General features: G+C 41.9%; 1 protein-coding gene across 2 annotated transcripts in view; it reads right to left on the bottom strand.

Moving 5' to 3' along the window:
* Positions 1-19,242, bottom strand: part of SYNE1 (spectrin repeat containing nuclear envelope protein 1) — a 1,959,630-nt gene that overhangs the window by 75,412 nt on the left and 1,864,976 nt on the right. The window contains exons 136-139 of one of the 2 annotated variants that reach the window (XM_085611789.1): positions 18,400-18,727; positions 13,036-13,104; positions 6,469-6,611; positions 5,338-5,464 (exon numbers count right to left, since the gene is read on the bottom strand). In XM_085611789.1, coding sequence (XP_085467915.1) covers positions 5,338-5,464; positions 6,469-6,611; positions 13,036-13,104; positions 18,400-18,727 — 667 coding nt within the window. The remainder of the gene's footprint in view (positions 1-5,337; positions 5,465-6,468; positions 6,612-13,035; positions 13,105-18,399; positions 18,728-19,242) is intronic. The other variant, XM_085611790.1, reaches the window with a different exon arrangement.

The following is a 19,242-nucleotide window of genomic DNA, read 5'->3' as shown; positions in this document are numbered from 1 at the left end:
GTAGTACAGCTGAGAAACACAGAAAGCTGTGCTCCTAGCTGTCGTGTCTGCAGCATGTGCACTGGGGACCACTGGCACTAAAACATTTTCAAATAGACACAGCCTGGGAAAAACCCTTTTGTTGAAAGTAGAAATGAACAGACTCCAATAAGGTAAGTCCAAGACTCTTTATTCTGACCATCCGCTCTCACCTATTACCACTACAGTACATCCAACATTCCAAGTTGAACTCCCATGGGTTATACCAATTGCTAGGAAGGGAGGGGGTGGTGGAACATACCATTAACAGAGTAATACTTTACTAAGATTACAACACATCTCCCCATGTAGGGAATATAAACAGATACACTACTTTAACCCCTTGAGTGCTGGGCCGCGGTTGCGCTGTGCCCATGACGAGACTATCTCGTCATGAACCCCGCCCGCTAATTCAACGCCCGGCACAGGGCGGGGAAAGGGCGGGGCACACAAGGGGTTAAGAAGTGTTCACAACTCTATCTTTACTCCATGTTTGTCCATTTTCCAACCGGACTACATTTCTACCTGCTTTGTCCACCCGTAGGGGAGCACCATACTTGCTCGACCCTGGCTGCACATGACCAGGTTTTTTGACCAACACTGGAGAGTCCAATTCAAACTCCACACTTTTTGCACCATGTTTATCATCGAACCACAACTTGTATTTCTGTTGGTGTCTCTCAACTCTCTCTTTACTTTGGTTTAAATCAGGTAAAACACTCCTTCCCCCACCCAACCATCTTGGGTTCATTTTTGTACTGGGTTCCCTTCCTCTGAGAAACACAAAAGGGGATACTCCAGTAACCACATTGGGAGTGGTGTGATACGCCCATATGGATTCCCTTAGTGAGTCCTCAACATTGAATCCATTTTTGATGGCTAGCTGTATGTGTTCCTTCACCAAGCGATTCACCCTCTCCAACAACCCATTAGCCTTAGGACAATATAGTGCAGTCCTTTCATGCTTTATGTTAAGATCTTCCAAGAATTCTCTCATTGTTTCGGAAACAAACTGCACCCGATTGTCCGTTACGAGGGTAGCAGGGATGCCTTCATAGACAAAAATGTTCTTCAAGAAGGAAATGAGACTGTTAGTCGTGATGGAAGACGTAAATTTGACGTTGACCCAATGTGAGGTGTAATCCACAAGAACGAATATAAACCTCTTCTGAGGACCCAGAACCTCCATAGGACCAATGATGTCCATAGGCAATTTTGTCCACAGGATCATCGGCACCATGACAGGAGCCAACGGAGCTTTGTGGAGCACTTTACTTTTGTCACTTCTCGCACAACTGACACATTCTTTAACTTTCAGTTCCACCATGGAATCCAATTTAGGAAACCAAAAGCAGCTTCGCACTTTGTTTTTCGTGAGGCTCCTGCCCAAATGCCCTTCGTGGGCTAAATCTATAATTTTACTCCTCAAACCCATGGGTGGAACGATTTTGTCACCCCGATGTATGCGACCAGACATGAGAGAAAGTTCAAACCTCACCTCCCAAAAATCTCTGACGCTATCAGGAACTCCTGTCACTTTCTCAGGCCAGCCTTTAATGATGAGATCTTTCAAGGTATCCATAGCCTTATCTTCCTTCATGCCCTTGTCCCATTCAACATCTGTTAGTGAGGGTAAATGTGTTGACAAAATAGGTACATCTAACACTTCCTCACTATGGTTGTCCTTGAGTGGTAGCCTTGATAAAAAGTCAGCGATAACATTTTCTGGGCCTGGTAAGTACTCAACTTTGAAACAGAAATTTTCTAAGCCCAGAACCCACTTACTTATCCGGGGAGACATGTTTTGTGCATGTTTAGGTGAAAACATGAAAGTTAATGGTTTGTGGACTGTGTGAATAGAAAATTTGGTTCCCCACAGAAAAAATTTAAAATGATGCACAGCCCAAAAGCATGCCAACGCCTCCCTTTCAATGACTGAGTAATCACGTTCTGAATCACTCAAGGTTCGAGATGCAAATGCTATGACCCTTTCTTCCCCCTCACCTTTTTGGGATAACATTGCCCCTAACCCTTTGCTAGATGCATCCGTGGTTAAAATGGTTTTCCTCTTAGGATCAAATGAACTTAGGGCTGGTGAATCCAAAATGCGATGTTTTATCATTTCAACCATTTCACTGTGTCTCTTCTCCCACACAAATGCAGTGCTCTTCTTGAGCAGATCCCGTAACCCATCACACAGGTCAGCAAAATTTCAGACAAACTTGGACATATATTCCACTAAACCAAGGAACGATTTCAGCTCCTCCTTGTTTGATGGATGCGGGGCATCCTTGACTGCCTGGATTAAGCTGTGCTTGGGCCTAAACCCTTCCTTGAAGATGGTGTGCCCCAAATAATCAACTGACGTGACTTTAATCTTGCATTTATCCAGCTGCACAGTTAACCCTGCATCTGAGAGTCTGTGACACACTGTATTGAGGGTAACATCATGTTCTTCCTCTGTCGCCCCATACATAAGTATGTCGTCCTGGAAACAGAGAGTGTTCTTAACATCTTTGAGAACTTGTTGCATTATCTTTTGGAAAACGGAGGCCGCTGATGCGAGACCAAACGGCATCCTTACAAACATATAGGCCCCAAAAGGTGACGTGAATGCCGTCAAAGGTCTCGACTCTGGGTGCAGTTCAACCTGATGGTAGGCCCTGGACAGATCTATGACCGAAAAAAAACAAGCCTTACCCATAGTACTTAACATTTCATTTATATTGGGGAGAGGGAATCTCTTTACCCAAATGTTTTCATTTAAGGAACGGAGGTCCACACACAGGCGAATACCCTGTCCCTTCCCCTTAGACGCTAGAACTAATGGCGCAAGCCATTCAGTAGCTTCAATTGGTTGTATGACCCCTATCTCACACAGCTTATCCAATTCCATTTTGAGCGTTTCTCTAAGGCGAAGAGGTACAGGACGTGTTTTGTGGACCACCGGTTTAGCACCCTGTCTGACTTTGATTTTATGCTGGAAGTCACGTAACTTGCCCAGCTTCTCGGTGAAGAGTTCCGGAAAAGTATTCTGAAGGTGTTTGTCACTCTTTGATACATCAACAAGAATGACTTGATTCTCATCATTTGGATCTAAAATAATCCCCAGTTCTCTCTGATGTTGCCATCCTAGCAGATTAGCACCACTTTCGACAACATATACATTCCCCACCGTAGATCTTCCTTTGAAATCATATGACTGCTCATCATGCCAACCAGAGGAATAGGATCTCTAGTATAACCCTCTGGTGAAATATCAGGGGACCTTAATACTCCTTTACAACCCCCAAGTGATTCCTCAAAATCTTTGACATTTATCAACATGAAAGGTGAACATGAATCTGCATAAACTTCTAGTGGTTTACTATCAAATTGTACGACACACTTTGGATAGTTTGGTTTAGTGCATGCAATACTATCTGTCACTTGAAACACATACTTAGCTTGAGCTTCTTCACATGTACTAATCACATTGACTGTGTTGCTTATTCCATCTCTCCACACCCTTGCTAGGTGCCCTCTCCTATTACATTTTTTACACAACACGGTGCGTGCTGTACACAATGGGTAGTTTGCAAGATGGTTACTACTGCCACATCTAAAACATTTCAAATTATGCACTTCCTTATTTAAATTGGAGCCTATTACATCTTTGTTGCCCCATTTGTCAGATAGCTTAAGCACTTCACTGCTTTTCTCTTCCACTTGTACTGATGCCACAACTTCTTCTTTAACCTTCATTTCCTTCACACACCTTGCAGTATGCTCAATAGATTGGGCAATTGCAACAGCATCTTTAAGAGTAGGATTTTTAGCAAGAAGTTTTTCTTGTACCCTGCCCTTGTTTGTACATCTGACTAACTGATCTCGTATGAGCGAGTCATTTAGGTCCCCAAACTCACATAACTGAGTAAGTCCTCTTAAGGCTGCAATATAACCTTATCCAAGGCTGCAGATTTCCACAGAAGGTCCTAAATCAAGTGGTGTGAGAGTAGGGACTGGATTCCATCAGCAGCCACTTCAAGCTGGTACAGAACGCTGTGGAGAAATACACAGAAAAGCCCCAAAGCAGGGATTACACGCAGGAATCCATTGCCGAGGGAGTCCCTGAAAGAACGGCCCTCAGCGGTTGGCGCGCCGCAGCTCCGTAATCAGGAAGGAAATCACCACAAAGGAAGTCTCTGACTGACGGCCCACACACAACTGGGGCGCATGACAGCCACAAGCAGTGTTTACCTTCCCACGTCAAAACAGCCGATAGTGAGTACGTCCCTGAAAGAAGGGCCCTCAGAGGTTGGTGCGCCGGAGCTCCGCCCAGGAAGACAATCACCACAGCAGAAGTCTAGGCTGGCAGCACACCATGACTGAGGCGCCGGACCTTCGAGTGAGTTCACCTTCCAACGATGATTCTGTCAACTGAGACGTGTTTGAGACTCAGCCACGAACATTCGTCGGTACCCTGACAACAAAGGTTGAAACCCGAACAGCGCCGCCAGCCTCACACGCTCCGGACCTTAGCACCACACAGGACGATGAGAGGCTACTTCCTCCATACAAGCAAACACGGAAGACAAAGGATAATCCACACCGTGGTCGTACCGTCAGGGCGAGCTAAAAGGTGTCCAATGGCACTGCATGAATTTAACCTTCAACAGGTCACTCGCCTGACTAGATCCGCGATGGCTTCACCCTTCCAACAAATGTACAACAGGACTTCCACATGATGTAAAGCACCCTCAGTTTCATTAACGATGATGCCACAGTTCCTTTACTGAAGCCACGAAGTCTAGCGTGAGGTGCTCAGAATATCAGCAAGAGAGAATATCCAGAGGGGAGATGGTCAGCTGCCCCCTTCACAGCTCGTCGCCAGTGTTGAAAGTAGAAATGAACAGACTCCAATAAGGTAAGTCCAAGACTCTTTATTCTGACCATCCGCTCTCACCTATTACCACTACAGTACATCCAACATTCCAAGTTGAACTCCCATGGGTTATACCAATTGCTAGGAAGGGGGGGGGGGAGCATACCATTAACAGAGTAATACTTTACTAACATTACAACACCTTTGATACATCTCGGCCAAAGTCCGACATTTTCCAAGCTAATGTATGCGCTGTAGACGAGCCAATATCAATAAAAACTGTAACTGCGTTCCGCACTGGACGGCATCGTGATAAGGCCCCAAATGTTGTGTGTGCTCAGGTTTGTGTGGTATGAGTGAATGCACCTGTAATTAGAAACACAGGAACTGGTGTTGCGCTTTAGCTCATGAATGACATAAACCTGTAGGATTGTAGAGGGCACAGCATGGCTTACCAGATGTCTGTGTTTCTGTGCTGTTTAAATTTATCAACCCAGACAACTTCTCTTCTTCCGCTTTTAATTTGTAGCCAACCTTCTTCACGGTGTCGATACTGCCCCGGCACTCGCCCAGCAGCTTCATCTGTTGGTTGAGAAGTTAGTCAGTTTTACAAAAGCACCAAAAACAGAAAGTGTGCAGTCTTGCAAGGGTGACACTTGTGTTTGTCTAATGATAAGAGGACTATGTTCCACATTGAGAACATTTACGATTTGCAATAACTATTAAAATACACAGTATACAGGCAGCTGTGATGTACACAATTCATGCTAGGGGGTGTGTGTTATGAATTATGTCCACTTCATTGTTTAATACATCACTATTATTAATTTCTCACTAGCCATGTTTACAGAGAAAAAAAAACATATGCAAGAAAGGCCACTTTTTTGTACATGCGTGCTGTTCAGCAGAAAATCATTCAACTAAAACATGTTTGCATTGTCGTGAAGGCATATATACCAGAGATAACAAGCATTTGCAATTCAATAGGTCTTGCATTTGCGAGAGTTTAAGCTACTGGCATTGTAAATGACAATGCCTTTTAATTTATATGTTTTGATAATTAACACATAAATAAAAGGCATGGTCATGTACAATGCCAATAGCTCAAACTCTTGTAAATGCTGGACCTATGCAAAGAAGCGGCCACCATTGTCCCGTGCTGCTTAGAAAGTGAAAGCGGGCATGGTGCACTGAATGTTGCAGGAAAACATGTTGTGCCTGCAGTGGGAGAACTACTTAAACATAAATAGTGTTTACAGACTAACAAACACTCACTGTATAACAACTGAAGTAAAAGGGCCAGGTCTCATGGGAGGATATGATTGAAGACAAGGCGGTACTAAGGAGGGACTAACAAGCCTATTAACGAATCAGAAGCCAGCATTTTGGGAGGACAATGACATAAGCCAATGACAAATATGGGTGGAGAGTGGGCAGGGCTTCTATTCCATACTCCAATACAGCATGGAACGCAGCGCATGCGCTGCCCAGGCTCGACCTAAAAAGTACTAATGCAAAATATTGCAGCTGCTGCCAACTAAACAATGGAAAAATAAAGGGCAAAAAGTATTAGCGGTGACACTCACATATCCTATGTAGCTGGAGTCAAGTTCTGGGCCAGTGGGCGTTCGGCTCCGTATTATGTTTTCGGTCTGCTGCAGGTGAAATCGACTTGTGTCCAGAGCTTTGTCAAGCTGGCGGATATGTGTTTCCAGGGACCCTGGCTCTCCTGTGGCAAAACAGACAACACTGAGCACGGACAACAACTTGTGCACAAACTGTTTATTCAAAGTGACAGGAGAGGCTACACAGAGCGCGAGAAGGAAGGTCATTATGTAGAATGATGTGAGAAAATTGAATGAAAGGCGTACGGCTACATGGAGGGTTATTGACATGATAGTTATTCGAGCAAATGTGAATGCCTGGGGGGTGTGGGAGGGGGGTCAGGTATGTTAACAATAGCTGCTTATTTGCAAAAGGTTTCGCAAGCAACGTTTTAATATGGCAGTCCCTTTTTCCATTTCCTTATACTTCTAGGATGTTGCTAAGACACAATTTGCTTCAGAAATCACCAGTCGCCTTCAATTTGCTACTATTAGATCGCAACACATGGCAGTCATAGAAATATGTATCAACTTTACTCTTGTCAAGATTACACTCATAAGAAAAGTGTTTCCAAGTGAAGATGTTTCTGTAGGACAACTCTACATAGTGCAGGTAGAGGCCTCTTCAACACTTTTCCCAAGTCGAATGTGTCACTTGTAAAAAGCATCCCTTTATGCTGATTGACAGTTGCTTCACCCATCTCGTCTGGGCGCAGTGCAGGGAAGCGGCCTGGCTTGTGTTTGGTCCCAGTTCACGGATCATGAATGATGATACCCAATTTGAGCAACCAAGAACTAAACCAAACTATGCATGTAGGATATGCGACAGGTCACATTGGATCAACATTCTCGTATTTGTATTTAATCTCAAACCATTTGACGTGTTTAGACAAATAAACAACATAAATTCCTGTATCCACTTTTTACCTAAGGCAATGGAAAAACAAACAATGCATAGCAATGCCCATTTATTGTAGTCCCGAAACTGTGTGGTACATGCACTAAGATACAGGCATTTAGGAAATAACAGTGTATTGTAATGAACACAAGCCAGAAAATATTAGTACACCTTTATAAAATGCACAAGGTCTCATAATTTAGTATTCAAGCTTGCATAAACTATAATCTTCACATAACTGAGACACACAAGATTACATTTTATCTGTGCTAAATCATAACTCTGACGTTTGAGGAACATTGCTGTAAAAGGCTCAGGCGACTTGATGAATTAACACACTTTGTATGTGTGAACATACTCATGTCTGGAACAGAGCTCACCTCCAACTTGAGGGTAGCCAAGTGGGAATGCTAAGGTAGCCTGACAAACTGTCTGTTCCATACACTGCCTTACTCAATGGCTTTGGTTTTAGCACACTCTGAAAGATGAAAGATGAGAGCCACTGGGCTCTGGTGCTTTGGAAGTCAGGACAAGGTTGAAATGCTTTTATTGGGAACCTACTGTATTAAAGTGAGAGACCGTAGCAAATCTCGTCACTGTACAATCTACGAGGCGTTAACCAAGTGCACAGACGGTTTCTACCTGTTTTGATAAAGAGGAATCTGAGGCCCCAATTATTACTGGGTGCTCTCAGCTGAGAGAAGTCATTTGTGAAGAACACGTGAGGAGAATACAACGAGAAACTGGTTTTCTTCCCTCGTTATTAAGAGACATTTTATCATGATGCTCGTTATCGTACCAGTATGTCTGACCTCACCAACTACTACATCGACTCAAGCGGAACCTCTACCGGGCCTGTCAGAACTGAGGGTTGCAGGAGGGCAGAGGAATCATTTGTCTCTAGGCCCTGCGCTTTTTCATGGCACGCCACTAATTGTATAACTAGATATTAAAGCAAGCCTGTCCTATTTATTAATTAACAAGTCGTTAACACGAATATAGCACCAGAGGCTGGATATGCCACTGTTATCTCCCTGCAGGACACATTTTTTAGGTATGGCTTGACAGTGCAGTTGTCACCAGAGAATTATGTGAGAACACCAGGAGAGGGACTGGGGCTCCGCCCACATGTTGGGAGCTAGGAGTACATGTTTTGGTTGGGCAGAAGTTGGTTGCTTCCACAAAAACATGCTTGCTCTCAAGACAGCTGTGATCATTTAGTTTATTTATCCAGCTGTTTGAGCTTGAAACTTTGCGGTCGCACACATGACATTGTAATGCTAATTGAGTACTTGGAAAACTAGATCATTTATGGTGTTTTACTCTAGCAACAGTACAGATGGGAAGACAGACAGTCATTAACCTACAAGGATGTTTAGGTCTGGTTTTAAAGCCCAACTGTCACCTGACCTTTTAACCTACACCAATATTTTTCTACAGTTCTTTGCTCACACACAAATACATATCCATTCCCATGCTCCCTACCTGTAATGCTTCACATTACCATACAACACTCCTTTAAAGCCAGACCTATTGGCATTGTCAGTGCTTGTTGTATATGGGGGCCCTACATGAAGTATGCTGGCCCGGGCCCCACAAAAACGTCTGATATGCCTGAACTCTACCTTTCTCTACTAAGAAAATTCTGTACTTCTGCTGGTGATCTTCCACTACCTTTCTCCATGCGAGCCTCCTTTTATGAAAGCAGGTTCTTTTTTTACTGTTTAAGGCCATAAAATATGAAAACATATAGAAGGAGCGATCTATCCCATTTTCAGCACTTATTTCCTTACCATGCGGTCTAAAATATGTAAAAATATGTACAGCAACTGTACAGGAGATCAAAATACAATTCCTATTTACATTCAAGAAGCAATATCTCAAACCATAAAATCCCTTACTATCCAGAAGTGGTAGCAGTACGGAACCCAAACTGAATGTGATTACACCTCAAGATGATGTAATGAAATACAGAGGGTTTGTAAACTTTCATAATGCGTTATTCAGAACTAAACCTGTTTGATTTTTTGACAGATGTTTTTGCAAATCAATTTTTCTGAAACTGTGATCCTATCAATTGTAAAAACAGTTCTGGTTCATCCTTAGGACATACCTGTGACGATGGCTCAAAGCCCAGCTCCGAAAATTATATTTTCCCAGCGTGGACAAGAAGAAATGTATGCCCATTGTTTTTAGTGGCTCCTGCTCAATTCATTAAAGAAAGGACGAAACATGCACGACTGTTAAGCCTTTTGATACAAAATATAAAATGTGTAATAACACGGATTCGAGTAATGCTGGGTTGGACAGGGAAGTCACCGCTGCCTGAGCATCAGAACCATTGAGAGAAGCTGAAAAGCATAATTCCACCATACAGGAAGAGGTGTTGGATTGGTGCGTGGCAAATTATTTCAGGAAGGATAGATCATTGCCCACTAGTAGATATATTCACTACCGAAGGGGCCAGTACAGCAACTTCTAGGATTTGCAGATGTTAAAGTGGCAAGTGTACAGTTTTAGAGTTGAATGCATGTCTGGGAAGAAAAATGTGCTAACAGATTGCCTTTCAAGATTATTGATTGTTGAGGAAGCAGGTCCAGACACAGAAGGAGAGATTGATGAGTATATGGTGTGCTTGTGTAAGAAGTGACAGAAGGCAGCATCTTTCAAGTGTGGGTGGGGTGATGGAAGCTCAAGTATTTATTACGTTTGGGTGGCTGGCGAAGGGAAGTCTGAGAAATGAAGTTGATACCATTAGAAATGGATGCGAGGAGTTGTCATGTGAGAGGGGGTGTGTGTAGAGGAAAGTGCTGTTGGGGATACTGGAGCTGAGGAAGGACAGAATTCTAACTTTAGCTCATGAGGGCAATATTGCTCTGAGGGCCACCAAATGACGGAGCCATGCAGTTTTCGGGTAGCGGGGTTAGATTGTGATGTGAAAAGGAAGGTAAGGAACTGCGTCCCTTGCATGTGGAGAGTCCAATCTCGGTAAGGCACTGAGTTACCCCATTGTAATTACTGACAAGGTGGAAAGTTCTTAGAGGAAGACAGCATTAGACATATTCAGTCCTTTTTAGTATGTTGGGTGGAGCCTACAAGTATGCCATTGTTGTAGTGAGCTACTTTTTCCACTGGTGTGAGCTAAAATGTAATTGTCTTATTACCACCAAGGAAGTTATAGAGTTCTTAGAGGAATTGTTTGTCAGGGACAAACTCCCTGAGGTATTTCTGACTGACAATGGCTCACAGTTGGTTTCTATTTAAATCAATACATTCTTGAGTATAAGAGGAATAAAGCACATCAGGACTTCTGTTTCTTAATCTCGAGGAAACAGTCTACTGGAGAGTTTGAAAAGGCTCTCAAAGAAGGGTTACAGGTTGCGTTTTGCAACAGCAGGTGACATGAAAGTCTATGTCAAAAGGTTGATGTGGGCGTATCATACTACTCTTGAGTGTCGGTAACGCTGAAAGCACTACTAAGTTTAAGGAAACAGAGTAACATCTTATAGAAGACGTGGATGGATAAAAGTAACACAGGTGCCTATTGAAATTCAGTGAGTGACAGAATTGGTGGACCCTGTAGGCACATCTGTAAAAGTGATTGGGTAAGAGTGAGGGGGAACAGTGAAAAACGGGAGTCACATTTTTCACTTACAACTGTCTGAGGACAAGTACACTGTACATGTAGCTGAGCGATGGTAACATGCTATTTTGCTTCAAGAAGGTAAAATGTATTATCCTGCATAGAGGCTCAGCAGGGAAAATCTTCTTGTGGAGCATTCCACTCTGAAACCTCCAAGTTGTAGAACCCAAAGTATATTCCAGAACTATTATTTGGCTGGTAGGTTCTTCATTGTAAAGCCGAACAGATAAATATTCTCAGTTTCACTCACGTGGATTTATTTCAATGCCACAAAAACATTTCTCTTCATGAACTGGCTGAGATGCCGGAGAGCAGTCTTGCTCACCGGCACATTGGTTTGGTATATGAGGCTTCCTTGCTTTTTTTCATCACGTATCTGCCTCTAAACTCAAATGCTTGGGATTTATTCCGTTTACCTTGGATTGAAATGACTGTTATCCTGCCTTTTGGAGCTCCACAGGTAAGTCGAACAGCACCCTAGATATAACATAGCACACCGCTAACACAGCTCATATTTATGCTAAATGGCTGCCCCAATACCACTCACTACTAATATAAACACATACAGAACACAGACAGAGCAAAGTACAAGCAAACAACATTGCAGGTGGGTTTCAACACACTCGCAGAAGCACCTGCCACTAAATATCCAGTCTTCCAGTACAACACATTAAACAGAACACCTCACACACATATGCATCTCTATATAGGTATATCATTAAGAGGGACATCACCACACACAATGACAACAGTTAACTCCTAAACAAAATTCATGACAATGACCATGCATAGTTCAGGTAAGTTAGCAGATAGATATTAGGGCTTCGCAGCATCACACAATACCTCTAATTAATTTGCACACAAATAAATCTGTCAGGCACTGCACAAGCCAAATACCCAGCTAGCATAAAATCATCTCAAACATATAACATATTGAATTATCAAAAACAACAATTGAATATCCTTATGCTGCCCGCTACTTTTTACACATCACAAACAATGCCATTGACCGGTATGGGAAGGAACCATCAAAGCCATGAACAGAAGGCACAAAACCTGACTTGTGCTTTGAGGCCAGACAAATACGCACCAGCACCAGACAAATATGTATACCGACTTAATATGATCTTGTTTATGATGTAAGGCTATGTATAGAGGTTTTGCCAATCAAGTGACTGGGATGTTCACAATCTTTCTAACTCATGTAGCAGATTGACATGAAAGTCTAAATATATTTGTTTCTTTATGCTTCTTAAATATGGGACTAGTTTAGCTCACTAGGAAATGCCTATGCACAATTTAAGTTTAAGAATCCTTTTGAAGACAGCAGGCATTTTCACTTAACAATGTAGATTTTTCATATCATCAAGTTATAGATTTCAGGGCTGAGCCAGATTTAATGCAATGGAAAGTTACCCGATTTCTGGAGTTAGTCCTAAAGCTGGCAGAGATTCTGCCCGTGGAGTTGTCAACGCCATGCTATCCTTCGTCTTTTGCACTTTCTCCGTAGGACTTTCCATTACCACTCAATTTAAAACAAGCCCTTAATATATGACTTGAAATGTAGAAACTTTTTGAGAGCCTATACAGTTCAGCTGCTGCGCCGGAAAAGCAGGAATAAAAATGTTCTTATATATGACATGTCAAAAAATAGTAAATAAGCTACCACGGGAATGGCAGATTAATGTTGTGACACTTTTGCCACAAAGTTGGAGAACCTAACTGTGTGTGCACCCTTTGAAATACAGATTGAATTAAAGAGACTAACAAAAACGATATATTCATGAAATGTCAAATCTCATACCCGCAAATGCTGCACAACCGCATATGTATGCACACACATCTATAGTAGTAAGCAGACACTGCAGTTACATGATGGCACTGTGAAGGGAGTGAGTATGGCCGCAGCAGTCAGAGAAACAGGGAAAACTACGAGGATGTGGTTAAAGGGTTAGGATAGTGCACAACAGAAGGGTGTCTTGGTTGTGACTGGCTTATTGTTGCCTACCAGCAGCGCTTTTCAGAGCTTTTTCAGTGACTTTTACATAGTCCTCAGGACTTTCAGGGATCTCTACATCTGTAGAAATAAAGAAGAGGTTACTCTCTGCAGTAACACAGGTTTCTTTGGATCTTTTGGTAACAACCTAGTTGGGGAGTCCCTGATGTTACAGCAACATGACCCAGAAACATGTCAGTCAAAAATGCACCATATACCAGGAAAGCTCACGTGCACTATTTCACTGGTGCGCTCCATGGCCACTTAAAATGTTCTGTCCTTGACAAATTCATCTGCTTGGAAGAAGACAACAAAAATAAAGCTGGTAAGGAGAATGAGGTATGAGTGGGTTGAGAGGTGGTCAAATAGGAATGTTTTAATAATCACATGCACTTCCTTCACTCAGAGAAGTCTGATATTTCATACCACTCTGCTCCTTCAACGTGAATTTAAATTGCCATGAAAAAGGCACACTGATTTGGTGATGATGTGGGTGGCCTTCGAAAATGTCCAGATGGAGTTGTCACTTGGTGGGTAAGGTTTGAGGTCTTTTATCAACTAACTACTGTTTGTTCTGTTTATGGCCCCCACATACACTGTCCAGTACCCGAACGACAAGAACACATTAACGTGACCTTTGTTTCAGAAATCTTTATATTCTATCCTTATGATGGGTAAGAAGGCAAGACATCCAGTTATAGTGAAGAGACTGTCACAATTAACCCCAATCTCAATCTAGAAAGTAGAGCCTTCATTTTAAGAGAACATCAAGTTTCAGTGCAGGGGTATTTTATGTCCTGACTATCCACTTTACTGGAAAATTGTTATCAGTGAGAGCTATGGTGCCCGAGCCACCAAAAGACTATTTCTATATTGTGGGAATGCGTTTGCCAAATGAAGACAAATCCAATTCAATTTAACTAAACTTACATTCTGAACTTGCACAATCACACTGCTTTGCATGCCATCTGGAAGAAATTTCAAGGACTGGCTAGTGACCCTTCTACAGACCTGGCATTTGCAGATCAAACGGTGATGGTATGCAGTGTGTGAATCAGCAGTCTGGAATTAGTATGTGTACCCTGAGAAGTTTGGGTATCATCAACAGAAAGCTGCAAAGGGATAAGCTCGTTCTGGTACTGATATTGAAAATGAATGTGGTGTTGATTCCCTTCTCTTTCTCTCTTGCTCTACAAAACCGGTCGGGATGAGACAAATGGAAGTACAAGAGAAATTGTGCACCAGTCTGATGGGTAGGGGCATTTTACGGTGGCCAGTAAAATTACAGTACCTGGCTACTAAATGAGAATCTGAAGGGTTCAGATTCAGTGATTAAGGGAAAACCATTGAGTTGACAATACATATGTTGTCCAGAGTAAGACTCACAGCACTTTAAAAGTAAAACACTTGTGTCAGACTAGTCTCAATAATAAAATGTAAAGTAATTTGTTCTTATAATCTTAAAATTAGAAATACGACAAGGTATACCTCAACGAATAGAAAATCAAAATGCTACAAGACAATGGCTACATCTGGAAGAAATATTAATTAAAATCTGAAACACCATATGATTTATACAAAACGTTTGATGAAAAATACATAACTGGAAGGATTCTATGATATTACACGGGATAATATGCTAATTAGGAAAATTTATTTTTTTGTCCTGTGATGCTGTGTTTTGTTCCCATTCAGAGGGGACATAGCCTGGTTGACCAGAATGTACTCTTCCTAGGTAGCAATTCCAAATATAATGCATATCTATATCTGCAGTACCACACTGAGCAAGAAAGCCATGGAAAGAAAAGAATAACACCCCTGGTTGAGATTATGTCAAGCATTTGACTCATCACTTTTTTCGTATCTCTCAATCCCTTATAAGAACTGAGAAATTACAACGTGAACTCCTAACAGATTGTCCAGCAGAATTTGAAATTACTAATAAAGCTGGGAATTACTAATGAAGCAGGGATACAGCAGCTCTTAGTTTCTTGCCCCATACATTTCAGCTGATCAAAAGGGGAAGAATGTGAGTAAAAACAGGTACTGGGAATTAACATCTGGCAATCAATGTGGAAACAACAATTTATGGACACCGCTTCTCATTTCATCGGGGCTCATCCTTAATGGTCCGGTATCTCTGCATTCCAGATATCGATTCAGGACTCCAACAGACTTGTAATAGGAGACTCCGAGCCAGATGCACGACACACCAATTTGCGACACGCAAATTGCATCACATTTCCAACTCGCAAATTGGAATGTACAACATTATCTCAGACACTGTTTGCGATTCCTAATGGGGCCGCAAATTGCATGCCTCATTAATATTAATGAGGCAGGTGCAATATGTGACCCTATTAGTAATGGCTAGCACTCACAGGGATGATGGCCTGCTGGGGTCAGCAGACCACCAATGCATCGGATGCATTTAAAAAAAAAAAGAAGAAAAATGTAACTTTTCAGTTTCATTTTTTAAGGGCAGACAGTGGTCCCTGGGACCACTGCCTGCCCTTAAAACATTTTTTTGACCCATTCACAAAGGGGAAGTGGTCACCTGGGAACCCCTTCCTATTTGCAAATGGTTTACCTCCTATTTGAAGTAGGTGGTAAATTGCGAGTCTTTTGAGACTGCAATTGCGGTTGCAAAACATTCATACATACAAATGCGAGTCGCTATTAGGACGGGACGCCTTTGGTACGCCCCTTCCTAATAGCGAGTCGCAAACCTTATTTTGGGAATCAGTAAAATTTACTGATTTGCAAAGTGAGGTTTGTACATGGCCATGCCCTAAATTGCGGTCGCGAATGGGCCGACTGCCCGTTTGCAACCGCAATTTAGGGTCATACATCTAGCCCTCAGTGTTTATTTTAGAACAGAACTATTGGATTTGGGGTGGCATGTTGGGTCTTGAAGGTTAGTCAGTATTTTCAGGAAGCCACCAGACATATTTCAGAATGAAGGCAATCAGGGTCCTGGGATATATCCGCTGCAAGCCTTGTTGCAAAATTCCGCATTAAATGGGGGGTGGAAAAGATAGGTTCCTGGGTTCTAGAAATGCTGAGTCAGTTTGTTGAATTTCAGCTGCCTACCACTTTGGCTTCTCCAGAATAATCTCATGAAAGGGATGGCATAAATATTAAAGAGTCCAGGCGAAGGGTGATCCTCCAGGTGCTCTGCATGTCATGCAAACAATCAAGCATTTCATACAAAGTGTCAGATGTTGACTGGGCAAACCGAGAAGTGGTGGATGGAGCAAATCAAGAAGTGGTGAGATGGAGTTATATGATTTAAAACTGGGTAGGCCAAGCTGTACCAGGTGGCAAATATACCCATGATCTGGTGTTTAAAGGACATTCACAAAAATCGTGAGTGAGGTAGTTTCATTACATAGCTAAAGCATAATCCACAATTAAATTGGTTGAGAAGTTTGTAGATGTTACAATATGCTTTCAGAAAGGCTGCTTATGGCTTCAATAAGATTATTTTAAGTGATGCAATGGTTGAGGTTGGGTATGAAGTTCTTGGCAATATTGAATTTACGGGCCGATGGGAGAATGGCATATGGCCTACTTTAAATGCCTGCTTTAGCATGTGAGAGGTGAATGGATAAATGGGCATACCAATGGGGAATTGGGTATAAATGCTGTAGCTTGGTATCATGTGGTCATATAGGCTTCTCTGTACAACCTGAGTAGTCATGGAAAGGATTGGTGTGAATAAGAAGGCCAGAATGAGCTGAAGAGGACGACGTCGGAATAATAGAAGCTAGCGGTGGTGTTGGAAAATTAGGTTTAATTTAGCTGCACATTTTGGGTATTATCTTCAAGACAAAAAGGAAGCTGGGCTGTCCAAGGCAGATTGTTTCAGATTCATAGCATGCAGTTTAAAATGATGTAGTGCATTTTCTAAGTGATAATTCTGAAAACTTCACATGAGTGGTTTTTTTCTTTGGAAACATCTTCTTTGTGGTATTCTGTGTTTGCAGTTTAAACTGGCTGAGGAGTTTGCATTCGGCATTTATATTTTAGTGAAGTCTGGAGTGGAGTAATTCTTTAGTTGAGGTGTTGTGAGGTGGTCAGATGATTAAGTATAATGCAGTAGCAAGGATCTGTGAGAGCTGTTATTTGTTTTGTGACCTACAAACTCGGGGGATATTGCAAAACTGTTTTAATTAAGGGTTGAAGATGCAATTTGGAATTGGATGATTTAGTTCTAGTCCACGATTATGGAGTTTTTATATGTAGATTTCTATGATGAGATCCAGGATATGACACAAGTTGTGACTGACATTGCTATCCCTTGGGTGTTTTTCTGGACTTTCTTGATATTTTATGCCAGATGATGCAAATGCCCTTCGGGATTGGTTCCACGCATTTGAATCTCAGTGTAGGAAAAGACAATTTGTTTTCAAAGATTAAGTTGATACGAAATTCAATAGCTGTAGCATAAACTAGAAGTATCTCTGATCACAAACACCACATGATCGAAGTATACATAGCAGGTGGATCTGCAACACAGTCATTTTGCAAACTTGGGGATTGTTTTTAGATACAGGGCATCTGCAGAGAACTCTATGCGGATATGATTGATTAACCTGAATTGCTGTGCATGGGTTTACATGATTGAAAGACATGTGCAAGACTGATTTGGGGAGGTTCTGGTACAATGTGAACACCACTGTCAATCACAATCCTACATCTTTTTAATTTCCTTCAGTACACTGGTGGTGTGGAACAGTTCTCTGGTACTTGCTGTAGTTAATATATTTTCAGTTGTGTTTTGTTTCTTTTATGAAGAGACATTTAGAGTTGTGAAAGGTGATGAAAACAGGGATTTTGAGTTTGAGATTTAATGTAATTCCTATTTTGTGAAGGGTGCCTATCTGACGGTGTGCTGGGGCTCTCAGTGTCACCTTGAGGTGGATGAGCTTACGTGGTTTTGAGTATTTTCTCCCTATAGATTTCATATTTGTGGAACTGTGTTTCTGAATTTTTCATGTTGGCTAGTAGTAAAGGAATCTTCCAATGCCTCAGCACAGTCCGTGCCACTCATAGTTAGTGTAAAGTCTAGTGTCTGGGCTGACAAGAATACACTAAAACGGAGCCTGGCATGCTACATTACTAAGTCGGAAAATGCTCACTCAGAAGGTGGAACCAAGAACAACATTACTTTTACAAAGACATTGCTTTGTTGGAAAAGAGCAGATTATATAACCATAGACCGGTATTCGTTTTCTGTCATTGTGTTATACTCACCTAATCCAGAGTTGCACGAATTAACTAAAATGACACTGTACATGAATTTTAACAGTGGCCTGTTAAAAATGGACAGCGATTAAAACGCAACTTTCTCCAAAAAGGAATAAGGCTTACCAGTAATGCCAGAAGCACCTCTGTGGTAAAATTCTTTCTCTTCTTGCCCCTCTTCTAATTGCAGTGCCCTAGATACAGCTGTCTCCAAGTCACGACTGAGGTCATAGTCATGGTCCCATTCAAGGGGGATGGAGTCTACGCTTGCTGGAGTATCCCGCCCTGAGCGCTCACTCCGAAGAGGCTGTGGAAGCGACAGCGAATGGGTGGTGGATGGTAAAGGAGACAGTAGGTTACTTGGAGATTTGTTAGGCCATCGCATATCCGAAAGGTCTCTTGGCTCATCCAATTCTCCCTCTCGATCAGAGAAGTCATGCTCATCATCAGTCAACTACAGAAAAGCAATAAAGTGATTTTTATTAAATTGTGAGTTGATAATAAATGCAGTATTATTGAGCACCCCAGCATACCAAGAAAAGGCACAGTTACTGTGTCTCATGCTATTACTTATGGCCTAGGACACCTGGCCTTAACCAAAGGCCTACAGTATCTAACCCAGTGTATGATATTTCAGCTGGAAGAAAATTAATGGAAGTTAGGTCAGGTCACAAAATAATGCATGGCCCCTGACTTGCATATCTTTTTCAGTCAATAGAGGCCAATGTTGGCCCCAGAGTCTTGAATGCTTACAAGTGGGTTGTATTTTACTTGATATACTGTTATGGTGCAGCCTGTAATTTTTAAGTTTCTCACATTTATTGTCTTCAAGTTCTCCTTTATGTGATGAGTTGCATGTTTATCACATGATAAATAAACATATCTACTGCAACTAAATCCCTGAATTGTGCCAATGCAGTAAAATAGTCCTATTGCAATGTGAAAAAGCCCAAAAGTATTCACACCACA

The sequence above is a fragment of the Triturus cristatus genome, chromosome 6 (assembly GCF_964204655.1).
Source record: "Triturus cristatus chromosome 6, aTriCri1.1, whole genome shotgun sequence".
Taxonomy (NCBI): domain Eukaryota; kingdom Metazoa; phylum Chordata; class Amphibia; order Caudata; family Salamandridae; genus Triturus; species Triturus cristatus.
The sequence above is the reverse complement of the archived record's forward strand: the minus strand, read 5'-3'. Positions and strand labels throughout refer to the sequence as shown.